The 12,279-nt window shown below is 56.7% G+C and overlaps 1 protein-coding gene across 1 annotated transcript in view; it reads left to right on the forward strand.

Annotated features, from left to right (window-relative positions):
* The window catches only part of DOCK11 (dedicator of cytokinesis 11), a 149,304-nt gene that overhangs the window by 45,803 nt on the left and 91,222 nt on the right, over positions 1–12,279 (forward strand). Inside the window, 5 exon segments of the mRNA XM_064159646.1 lie at positions 1,534–1,711; positions 2,788–2,867; positions 3,909–3,992; positions 9,994–10,128; positions 11,564–11,767. Coding sequence (XP_064015716.1) covers positions 1,534–1,711; positions 2,788–2,867; positions 3,909–3,992; positions 9,994–10,128; positions 11,564–11,767 — 681 coding nt within the window.

Here is a 12,279-nt window from a genome sequence, read left to right on the forward strand (position 1 = left end):
GGGCCACCAAACCATGGCCCCAAGTGCCATGGCCACAGGTTGCTGGAACACCTCCAGCCATGGGGACTCCACCACCTCCCTGGGCAGCCTCTGCCCATCCCTGACCACTCTGGCACCAAAGACATTTTGCCTCAGCTCCAACATAACTCTGCCCTGGCACAAGTTCAGACCAGTTTCTGACAGATGCCTGTAAGTGTTCTGAGTACAACATTACTTACTGTGACCAACAAATCAGCTCCTGGCTTCTCTGGGTAAATACTGAAGGTCTGACAGCAGAAGAAGGAGCTTGCTCCTGCTCCTCAGTGTGGAGTCTGTGCTTCAGTCTGGCTTTCTTCCACCTTCAGAGTAGCTGCCAACCATGGAATCATAACATCACAGAATGGGAGGGGTTGGAAGGGACCTCTGGAGATCAAGTCCAGTGCCCTGCCAGAGCAGGGCCACCCAGGACAGATCACACAGGATCACATCCAGGTGGGGCTTGAAAGTCTCCAGGGATGGAGACTCCACAACCTCTCTGGGCAGCCTGCTCCAGGGCTCCAGCACTCTCACACCAAAGAAGTTTCTCCTCATGTTGAGGTGGCACCTCCTGGCTTCCAGTTTGTGTCCATTGCTCCTTGTCCTATCACAGGACACCACTGAGCAGAGTCTGGCCCCTGTTTCTTGACACCCACTCCTCAGATGTATGTAAACATTAGTAAGATCTTCTCTCAGTCTTCCCCAGGCTAACCCACCCCAGGGCTCTCAGCCTTTCCTCATCACACAGATGTTCCAGTCCCTTCATCATCCTGACAGCCTCCACTGGACTCTCCCCAGCACTTCCCCCTCCTTCTTGAACTGGGGAGCCCACAAGTTCCAGATGTGGTCTCACCAGGGCAGAGTAGGGGGGAGGAGAACCTCCCTTGACCTGCTGGCCACACTTTTCATAAGGCACCTCAGGGCCCCACTGCCGTTCTTGGCCACAAGGGCACATTGCTGTGCCAGGGGACTGGGCAGCCCTGAAGGCTCTGTGGGAGGCCATGTTTGATGGAGTGGGTCCAGAGGAGGCCACAAAGATCATCAGGGGGCTGAAGCTGCTCTGCTGTGGGGGTAGGCTGAGTGAGCTGGGGTTGCTCAGCCTGGAGAAGAGAAGGCTCCAGGCAGACCTCAGAGCAGCCTTCTAGTACCTGAAGGGGGCTGCAAGAAGGCTGCAGAGGGACTGTTCCCAGAGGCCTGCAGGCACGGGATGAGGGCAGTGGTTTGACAGGAGAGGAGATGAGTTTAGGTTGGATGTTAGGAACAAGCTCTGCACACTGCAGCAGGTTGCTCAGGGAGGTGGTTGAGGCTCCCCCCCTGCTGGTGAGGCTGGACAGGGCTGTGGGCAGCCTGCTCTAGTGGAGGATGTCCCTGCTGAGTGCAGGGGCTTGGACTGGAGGAGCTTTGGAGGCCCCTTCCAGCCTGGGTGACCCCATGCTGCTTCTGTGCTTGCCCAGAGAGGAGCCCTGTGGCAGGTCCTGCGCGGGGCTGTGCCCAGATGGTTGTGTCTGTGTCGCGCAGTGCCCCAAGATGCGCCGCTACGCCTTCGAGCTGAAGACCATAGACAAGTACAGTCACTACCTGGCTGCTGAGACCGAGCAGGAGATGGAGGAGTGGCTGATAACTCTGAGAAAGATCATCCAGAGCAACGCTGAGACTTTGGCACAGGAGAAGAAGGAGACTGTGGAATCCGCGCAAGGTGAGCTCCGGGTGCAGCGGCTGCCCTCGCCCTTCCCCTGCCCAAGGGCAGGCTTCTCCTGCTGGCCTGCACACCCTGGGGTGCCAAACAGCTCAGGGTAGTGTATCCACTGCTCTGAAGGATAAGAGTGGAGGGAAACATGGCTCTTCCTCTGGCTGGGAACTCCGTGGCAGAGTTGCCAGACTCCTGGAAAACCAGCTTTTTGTTGGGGCTGTGTTTTGGACAGCCCTGGCAGGCTGTGGGCTACACTCTGGTGTGGAAAAAGCTTCCTCTTGAGTGGAAAAGCCTCCCCAGGCTGTTTTGGGGCTGTTGTAAGCAAATCCTGCAGGATGCTTTCTGGCAGAGTTGTGCTCCTGCAGCTCACACAGAGTCACAGAATGGCAGGGGCTGGAGGGGACCTCCAAGGCTCAGCCAGTCCAACCCCTGCCAGAGCAGAGTCACCTATTGCAGATCACTCAGGAGCACATCCAGGTTGGGTTTGAGTATCTCCAGAGAGGGAGACTCCACAACCCCCCTGGGCAGCCTGTGCCAGGCTTCTGGCACCCTCACAGGGAAAAATTCCTCCTCATGTTTCCATGGCACTTCCTATGCCTCAGCTTCACCATTGCCTCTTGTCCTGGCATTGGGCATCCCCCAGCAGAGCCTGGCTGCAGCCTCCTGGCACTCACCCTGCCTTATCAACATGAATGAGGTCACCCCTCAGGCTCCTCCTGTCCAATCTCCAAGCCCCAGCTCCCTCAGGCTCTGCTCATTCCATTCCCTTCATCATCTCTGTGGCTCTGCTCTGGACTCTCTCAAGCAATTCCCTGAGGTCCTTCTTGAACTGGGGGGCCCAGAACTGGACACAGCACTCCAGATGTGTCCTCACCAGGGCAGAGTAGAGGGGCAGGAGAATGGCTCTGGATCTACTAACTACAGCCCTTCTAATCCATCCCAGAATGGCACTGGCCCTCCTGGCCACCAGAGCACATTGCTGGCTCATGGCCAACCTCCCACCCACGAGGCCCCCCAGGTCCTTTCCCCCTTTGCTGCCTTCCAGCAGTTGTTTTGAGGCTCTGTGTTTTGTGTCCTTGCAGAGGATGAGTCGAGCGCGCAGGGGAAGTCAGAGAACATCCTGGAGAGCCTGGAGAGGAGCATGCACCCGGAGCTGATGAAGGTATTGGGCTGGCAGAGAGCCTGCTCCCAGCAGCTGCCTGCTCCCAGCAGCTGCCTGCTCCAGCACAGCTGAGGGCTAGCTGGGGAGCTGCTCTGTGGAAGAGAACCTGAGAGTGCAGGTGGACAGCAGGCTCACCAGGAGCCACCCATGTGCCCTCATGGCTAACAATGGGCTGCTGGGCTGTGTTGAGAAGAGTGTGGCCAGCAGGGCAAGGGAGGTTCTCCTGTCCCTCTGCTCTGCCCTGGTGAGGCCACAGCTGGAGTACAGTGTCCAGTTCTGGGCTTCCTGGCTCAAGAGGGACAGGGAATTCCTGGAGAGAGCCCAGTGGAGGGCCTGCAGTCCCCTCAGCATCCTCACAGCCTCTCTTTTGGGGAGAGGCTGAGAGCCCTGGGGCTGGTTAGCTTGGAGAATTGCAGCCTGGGAGGACATCTGGTGAGTGTTTGTAAGTATCTAAAGGGTGGGGGTCAAGAGGATGAGGCTGGGCTCTTCTCAGTGGTGCCCAAGGGTAGCACAAGGAGCAGTTGACACAAGCTGGAACCCAGGAGGTTCCATCTGAACATGTGGGCAAACTTCTCTGGCATGAGGGAGCTGGAGTCCTGGAGCAGGCTGCCCAGAGAGGTTCTGGAGGCTCCTTCTCTGGAGACTTTCAAAGCCCAGCTGCATGTGGTCCTCTGCAACCTGCTCTGGGTGGCCCTGCTCTAGCAGAGGGGTTGGTCTAGGTGCTCTGGAGATGCCCTCCAACCCCAGCATTCTGTGGTTCTGTGACCATGGCTACTCCTCTCCAGCACCTCTGTAAAAGGGACTTTTTCCCCCCCACGTTCTGTGTGTCTGCAGCACTGGGGCAGCTGGGCAGGCACCAAGTGCTGCTGGAGCCTCTCCCATCTCCCTGCCTCATGGAGGAGACTTAGGGGCTGCATCCTTTCGTGTGTCACAAAGGGAAGCTGAAAAGCATTTGTTTCACTTTGCATCCATCCTTTGCCACTAAGCAGAGTCCACCTCTGTGTGGCCAAGCACTCACAGCCCTGCTTTCCTTTGTCCTAGTATGGAAGAGAAACAGATCAGCTGAACAAACTGAGCAGGAATGATGGCAGACAGAACCTCTTCTCTTTCGACCCAGAAGTCCAGGTAAGCATCCCTGTGCTTGCTGTGCCTGTTGGAGCTGACCTCTAGCTCAGACACCAAAGGAATTCAGAACATAGACACTTAGCAGCATGATGGCCAAGGGCTCAGCCTCAGCCAGCAGGGGCTTAGCAAGGGCAGGTCCTGCCTGACCAACCTGAGCTCCTTCTGTGATCAGGCTCCTGCCTGGTGAGTGTGGGGCAGGTGTGGATGGAGTCTGCCTGGACTGCAGCACAGCCTTTGGCATCCTCTGGCACAAGCAGCTCCTGGCAGAGCTGCAGCTCCTGGCTTGGGCAGAGTCACTCTGCTATGGGTCAAGAACTGGCTGGAGGGCAGGGCCCAGAGAGTGGTGGTGAATGGTGCCACATCCAGCTGGCAGCTGGCACTGGTGGTGTGCCCCAGGGATCAGTGCTGGGCACAGTCCTGTTCAATGTCTTTAGTGATGATCTGGAGCAGGGGATTGAGTCCAGCATCAGTGAGTGTGCAGATGGCACTGTGATGCCCCCACACTTTGTCTTTGCCCCAGCTAACTCAGAAGGGACTCCAGACTATATAAATGAAGCTATTCATTTACAAGCAGCAAATATACAGGCAGCTATTTACAATATATACAGTTATATACAGAAACATACAAAGGATAAACAATACAGAAACACAACTCCCCTCCCAGAAACCTGAGTCCCCAGGAGGGGCTCTCAAACCACCCCAACACCTCCCCTTGCCCTCTCAACCTTACCCCAGTTCTCAGGAAGAAGAGAGGTGCAGCCAAGAGGTTAGGGAGCAAGGTTAGTGGGAGCAGGGTTAATGAGATGTGACCAGGTCTGAAGGCAAAGGCAGAATGAGAGACAAAATGGAGAAAGTTTTACTTCTTCTTCTCAGCGTGACTGTGAGAGAAGAGACACAATTGTTTTTCATTTCACTGTCTGTTATCTACTTCTTTTACCAAAACATTCTAGCTTGCTTCAAACTAGCACAGGCACCAAGCTAGGAGCAGCTGTGGAGCTGTTGGAGGGCAGCAGAGCCCTGCAGAGGGACCTGGCCAGGCTGGATGGGTGGGCAGAGGCCAAGGGGATGAGACTGAACAAGGCCAAGGGCAGGGTTCTGCACTTCGGCCACAGCAACCCCAAGCAGCACTACAGGCTGGGGCCAGAGTGGCTGAGAGCAGGCAGGCAGAGAGGGAGCTGGGGGTGCTGGCAGAGAGGAGCTGCAGAGGAGGCAGCAGTGCCCAGGTGGGCAGCAGAGCCAATGGCATCCTGGGCTGGCTGAGGAGCAGTGTGGGCAGCAGGACAAGGGAGGTTCTTGTGCCCCTGTGCTCAGCACTGCTCAGGCCACCCCTGCAGTGCTGTGTCCAGCTCTGGGCTCCTCCATTGCAGAGAGATGCTGAGGTGCTGGAAGGTGTTTGGAGAAGGGCAGCAAGGCTGGGGAGGGGCCTGGAGCAGAGCCCTGTGAGGAGAGGCTGAGGGAGCTGGGGGGGTGCAGCCTGCAGCAGAGGAGGCTGAGGGCAGAGCTGATTGCTGCCTGCAGCTGCCTGCAGGGAGGCTGTAGCCAGGTGGGGTTGGGCTCTGCTGCCAGGCAGCCAGCAGCAGAAGAAGGGCACACAGCCTGAAGCTGTGCCAGGGCAGGTCTGGGCTGGCTGTGAGGAGGAAGTTGTTGTCAGAGAGAGTGATTGGCACTGGAATGGGCTGCCCAGGGAGGTGGTGGAGTGGCCGTGGCTGGAGGTGTTGAAGCCAAGCCTGGCTGGGGCACTGAGTGCCATGGTCTGGTTGGTTGGGCAGGGCTGGGTGCTAGGTTGGGCTGCCTGAGCCTGGAGCTCTCTGCCAGCCTGTTCTATTCTAAGTCTGAGGTTTTGCTCTCTGGAAGAGCTCCCTTGCTGTGCTGCCTGCCCTGTTCCCTTGCATGGCCACAGTGTTCACCTGCAGTGTGATGTTCCATGGACTGGAGAACAGCAGTGAGGGCTGAGCAAGTTGTCCCTACTCAGGAGGGAAACAGAGGCAGGACTTAGAGCAGCTCCACTCATAGCTCCCTCCAGCTTTGCAGGCTTCTTTCTCTGTGATGCTTCTTGATCTTGTTTGATTTTGAGGCTATCGCCAGGGCCTCTGGGAAGTCTCCTGTCTGCAGGAGCAGTCAAGTGGTACAGCAAGGACCTGCTGCATGGGCTCAGCCTTTCTGGAGCAGGGAGCAGTGGTGTTGAAGACCATGAGAGGGCTTTGCAGGGACTCAGACTCAGGGAGTTTTCAGCTGCAGGGAGCATTCAAACACAAAAGGCCATTGGCATCTTGGCCTGTCTCAGAAGCAGTGTGGGCAGCAGCAGCACCAGGGCTGCCATTCTGCCCTGTGCTGGCACTGGGCAGGCCTCACCTGGGGCACTGTGTGCAGCTCTGGGCTCTCACTGCAAGAGATCTTATGGGGCTGGAGCAGGGCCAGAGGAGAGTGATGAGACTGGGGAGGGCTGCAGGGGGGAGGCTGTGGGAGCTGGGCTGGGTTAGCCTGCAGAAGAGGAGGCTCAGGGGGACCTCAGCACTCTCTACTGCTACCCGAAGGGAAGCTGTAGTCAGGTGGGGTCAGGCTCTACCCCCAGGCAGCTTGTGCCAGGACAAGAGGGCATGGTCTGGAGCTGTGCCAGGGGAGGGTCAGGATGGATGTTAGGAAGCACTTCCTCACAGTAAGGGTGATTGGGCACTGGGATGGACTGCCCAGGGGCGTGGTGGAGTCGCCATGCCCAGAGGTGTTCCAGAGCAGCTTGGCTGTGGCACTTGGTGCATGGCTTAGCTGCTGTGGTGCTGGTAGGTCACAGGCTGGACCTGATGATCTCAGAGGTCCCCTCCAGCCTCAGTGATTCTGTGGTGCTGCGACAACCCCTCCTTGCTGCTCTCATGCACTGGAGCAGGCCTGCACTGACTACTGCCTCTTCTTCTCAGCTTTCATGTCTCTGCTGAGCCCTTTGCCAAGGTCCAGGCGTGGGAGTTCAGTGCAAGCAGCTGCAATCCCTTAGCACACTTTTAGAGAGCCCTTCCAAGTGAGTTCAGAGCCTCTGCTTCTCTTTCTGGCAAGCTTTGGCTTGTTCACACCTCTGGGGCAGAACTTTCTGGTTTGACAAGGCAATGTAATTAGTCTCTGAAAGGTCTAATGTGCACAGGAGCTTTGCTTTCAGCTCTTCAGCAGGAAGAAGATAAGCAGCCAGGAAGCTATCTCTTGGAGGGGGTTGAATGAGCAGCTCTGAGAATTTTCCTATATCCTAGCCAGATAATACAAAGGGAAATATTACTCAGTGTGGAGCATCTAAGAGCTCACCTCAGCAAATCACCAGGCTGACTCCACTGCCCTCCCTCTCCACCCAGAGCTCTTCTCTCTGCTGTGGGTCAGTCAGATCTAGTGGCACAGTAGGCACTGAGACTCTCTGCCCCAGTCAGTGCTGGTGTGTGCTTGTGCACCCTGCTCTGCCTGCTGGTAAGCAGAGTGGAGCAGGAACATACCCCTGTGCTGGGCTGTCCACTGCCAGAGAAAGGAGAGGCAACAGTGGGAAGAGTTTCCCAGGATCAGATGAGCAGTGGCAGCCTGGTTGGCTGAAACTGCCTGGTTAGGAGAGAGCAGCACCCAGAGTCTGGCATGCAGGTCTCTGCGGGAGCTGAGCAGGGAGATCAAACAGGACTGTGCCAAATGGCCACTGCTGGTGTTTGGGGGTCACTGCAGGTGTTTGGGGGTCACTGCAGGTGTTTAGGGGTCACTGATGATGTTTAGGGGTCACTGCAGGTGTTTAGGAGTCACTGCTGGTGTATAGGAGTCACTGCCAGTATTTAGGGGTCACTGCTGGTATTTAGGGGTCACTGCTGGTGTATAGGAGTCACTGCCAGTATTTAGGGGTCACTGCTGGTATTTAGGGGTCACTGCTGGTATTTAGGGGTCACTGCTGGTGTATAGGGGTCACTGCCAGTATTTAGGGGTCACTGCAGGTGTTTAGGGGTCACTGCTGGTATTTAGGGGTCACTGCTGGTGTATAGGAGTCACTGCCAGTATTTAGGGGTCTCTGCTGGTGTTTAGGGTTCACTGCTGGTGTATAGGGGTCAGTGCTGGTGTAAAGAGTCACTGCAGGTGTTTAGGGGTCAGTGCTGGTGTTTAGGGTTCACTGCAGGTGTTTAGGGGTCAATGCTGGTGTTCAGGAGTCACTGCTGGTGTTTAGGGGTCACTGCTGGTGTATAGGAGTCACTGCCAGTATTTAGGGGTCTCTGCTGGTGTTTAGGGTTCACTGCTGATGTTTAGGGGTCAGTGCTGGTGTAAAGAGTCACTGCAGGTGTTTAGGGTTCACTGCTGGTGTTTAGGGGTCACTGCTGGTGTATAGGAGTCACTGCCAGTATTTAGGGGTCTCTGCTGGTGTTTAGGGTTCACTGCTGATGTTTAGGGGTCAGTGCTGGTGTAAAGAGTCACTGCAGGTGTTTAGGGTTCACTGCTGGTGTTTAGGGGTCAGTGCTGGTGTTCAGGAGTCACTGCAGGTGTTTAGGGGTCACTGCTGATGTTTAGGGGTCAGTGCTGGTGTAAAGAGTCACTGCTGGTGTTTAGGGGTCACTGCAGGTGTTTAGGAGTCACTGCAGGTGTTTAGGGTTCACTGCTGGTGTTTAGGGTTCACTGCTGGTGTATAGGGGCCACTGCTGGTGTTTGGGGGTCACTGCTGGTGTTTGGGGTTCACTGCAGGTGTTTAGGGGTCACTGATGATGTTTAGGGGTCACTGCAGGTGTTTAGGGGTCACTGCTGGTGTATAGGAGTCACTGCTGGTGTTTAAGGGTCACTGCTGGTGTATAGGGGCCACTGCTGGTGTATAGGGGCCACTGCTGGTGTATAGGAGTCACTGCCAGTATTTAGGGGTCACTGCTGGTGTTTAGGGGTCAGTGATGGAGTTTAGGGGTCACTGCAGGTCTTTCCTGGCTCGGGTCTCTAGCGTCCAGTGTGATTGGTGTGGTGAAGGCTGAGGGTCCTTACCTGGCTGATGGTATTTTGGTCACCTGTACAGGGCAGACCTCATTGCTTTCTACAGCTCCTTGAGAGGAGGCTGCAGGGACCTGGGGGTTGGGTTCTGCTCCCTAGGATCAGATGACAGAAGGAGAGGCAATGGCCTGGAATTTTGCCAGGGTAGATTAGGTTGGAGATAAGGAAAAATGCCTCTGCTGCAAGAGTGGTCAGGGATTGGCACAGGCTGCCCAGGGAGGTGGTGGATTCCCCATCCCTGGAGGTGTTCCAGCAACCTGTGGCCATGGCATTTAGGGCCATGGTTTGATGGCCATGGTGGTGTAGGGTTGCTGGTTGGACTGGATGATCTCAGAGGGCTTTTCCAACCAACCCAATTCTATGTTCTGTGATCCATCTGCTCTCTGAGGAGGGCAGATGCTGAGGCACAGACCAGGCGTGGGTGCTGTGGCTTAGGAAGGAGGTGATTGTGATCAAGGCTGGTTGGATTTCCCAGCCAGCTTGCAGACAGTCCTTGCTGTCCCTAACTGCACTGGCTGTTGCTGTGCACTGGGCATGCCTTCCAGTGGGGGGTGTTGTTGCTGATCCCCACAGCATGTGGCTCAGCGAGGTCAGCTGGCAGAGCAGGCATGGAGACTCTGTGCCCTGCTCTGTTTCAGACACGGGCACCACCTCTTAAACCAAGCTTCGAGGTGGAAGATCCTTTCCTAGCGCCACCTTCTGGTCCACTTTCTCCCCCGAGCTCCGAATGGTGTTTGGGAAGCCCTCCAGGGTGACAGCAAAGCAAGGAGCAACTGAAAGCATACTGAGGCTGAGCTTTCAGTGCCCTCCAAAGCAGATCAGTAGACCCTGCTGCATCCCCACAGACCCACGTGTCCAATGCATTTGTGTCACGCCGCCGACTGCCGCTCCTGCGTGAGCCCCTCTGAGCTTATCCCACCCCTTCACAGCAAGATCAGTTCCATAAAGAGGGCATTGGCTGTGAGGTGATCCTTGAACAGGGCCTCCTTTCCCTCCTTCATGAGGCCAGAGTCCTGTGTTTGCTCTGCAGAGGCTGGACTTCTCCGGGATGGAGCCCGACGTGAAGCCCTTTGAGGAGAAGAGCAGCAGGCGCTTCATGGTGTGCTGCCAGGACCTCTCCCTCAGCCTCCTCGCTCAGCTCAGCGACAGGGCAGAGCCTACCAACGTAAGGGGGGCTCACATGGGTCCTGCTTTGCCTTCTTCCTCCTCACTGCCAAGAAAAACCCTAGGCAGATTAATCTGGGTGGTTAAAACCTCTCCTATGAGGACAGGCTGAGGGAGCTGGGGTTGCTCAGCCTGGAGAAGAGAAGGCTCCAGGGAGACCTCAGAGCAGCCTGCCAGTAGCTGAAGGAAGCCAATGAGAAGGCTGCAGAGGGACTGCTTGCAAAGGCCTGGGATGATAGGATGAGGGGCAGTGGTTTGAAAGGAGAGAAGAGCAGATTTAGATTGGGATGTTAGGAGCAAGTTCTGCACCATGAGAGTGGTGAAGGTCCCATCTGTGGAGATATTCAAGGTGAGGCTCTGAGCGACCTGCTTTTACTGCAAGGGGGTTCACTGGGTGAGCTTTGGAGCATCCTTCCAATCCCAACCGTTCTGTGAGTCTGTGATATTTTGCCATGAGCTCCAATGGGATGCAGGCAGGCAGCAGCTGCTGGGCCAGGGTCACTGCAGGATTTGTCTGCCTTGGTATTGTGCTTTTTGCAGATGGCACCAAGCTAGGAGCAGCTGTGGAGCTGTTGGAGGGTAGCAGAGCCCTGCAGAGGGACCTGGCCAGGCTGGATGGGTGGGCAGAGGCCAATGGGATGAGACTGAACAAGGCCAAGTGCAGGGTTCTGCACTTTGGCCCAAGCAGCACTACAGGCTGGAGCCAGAGTGGCTGAGAGCAGGCAGGCAGAGAGGGAGCTGGGGGTGCTGGCAGAGAGGAGCTGCAGAGGAGGCAGCAGTGTGCACAGGTGGGCAGCAGAGCCAATGGCATCCTGGGCTGGCTGAGGAGCAGTGTGGGCAGCAGGACAAGGGAGGTTCTTGTGCCCCTGTGCTCAGCACTGCTCAGGCCACCCCTGGAGTGCTGTGTCCAGCTCTGGGCTCCTCCATTGCAGAGAGATGTTGAGGTGCTGGAAGGTGTTTGGAGAAGGGCAGCAAGGCTGGGGAGGGGCCTGGAGCAGAGCCCTGTGAGGAGAGGCTGAGGGAGCTGGGGGGGTGCAGCCTGCAGCAGAGGAGGCTCAGGGCAGAGCTCATTGCTGCCTGCAGCTGCCTGCAGGGAGGCTGTAGCCAGGTGGGGTTGGGCTCTGCTGCCAGGCAGCCAGCAGCAGCAGAAGAAGGGGACACAGCCTGAAGCTGTGCCAGGGCAGGTCTAGGCTGGATGTTGTTAGGAAGTTGTTGTCAGAGAGAGTGATTGGCACTGGAATGGGCTGCCCAGGGAGGTGGTGGAGTGGCCGTGGCTGGAGGTGTTGCAGCCAAACCTGGCTGGGGCACTGAGTGCCATGGTCTGGTTGGTTGGGCAGGGCTGGGTGCTAGGTTGGGCTGGCTGAGCCTGGAGCTCTCTGCCAGCCTGCTTGAGTCTATGCTATGATTCTGTGATACCTCTTCACCCCAATTCCCAGGTTGAGCCTTTCTTCCTAAGCTTGGCATTGTTTGACCTGAAAAATAACTGCAAGATTTCAGCTGACTTCCACGTGGACCTGAACCCTCCCTCTGTCCGTGAGATGCTGCTGGAGAGCTCTGGGGCTGAGGGCAGCAAGGGACCTTCTGCAGCAGAGAGCCTTGTGCATGGGGTTCCCGAGTCCCACCTGCGCTGCATCAAACGGGTACGGAGCTGCCTTCCTCCTCACCCAGCGCCTCTGCTGGGGCTGGGGCTGCTCAGCAGTGCTGTGCTCTGTGTGTGGTGTGTGTGTGGTGTGATCTGCTGCCTGGAGAAGCAGCAGGCAGCTGTTTTCCCTGCGCTGTGCTGTGGTCAGTGTCAAGCCAGTTGCCACTTTGGGCTCGTTGGCAGTGAGAGGCAAAGCATGAGGTAGAGTTGCTCAAGGCAGTTTGGCCTGAAATTGTGCCAAGGGAGGGTTGGGTTGGAGATGAGGAAAAAATGTCTTTGGTGCAAGAGTGGTCAGGGATGGGCACAGGCTGCCCAGGGGGGTGGTGGAGTCGCCATGCCTGGAGGTGTTGGAGAAACCTGTGGCCATGGCAGCTGTTGGGTTGCTGGTTGGCCTGGGTGACCTAACAGATCCTTTCCAGCCAAAACACTTCTGGGATTCTGATTCTAGGCCTTGACCATGCTCAGGCCTTGTGAGCCCACATGGCACATCTGCAGCAGCAACTGGAGCAA

The sequence above is a fragment of the Pogoniulus pusillus genome, chromosome 19, assembly GCF_015220805.1.
Source record: "Pogoniulus pusillus isolate bPogPus1 chromosome 19, bPogPus1.pri, whole genome shotgun sequence".
NCBI lineage: Eukaryota > Metazoa > Chordata > Aves > Piciformes > Lybiidae > Pogoniulus > Pogoniulus pusillus.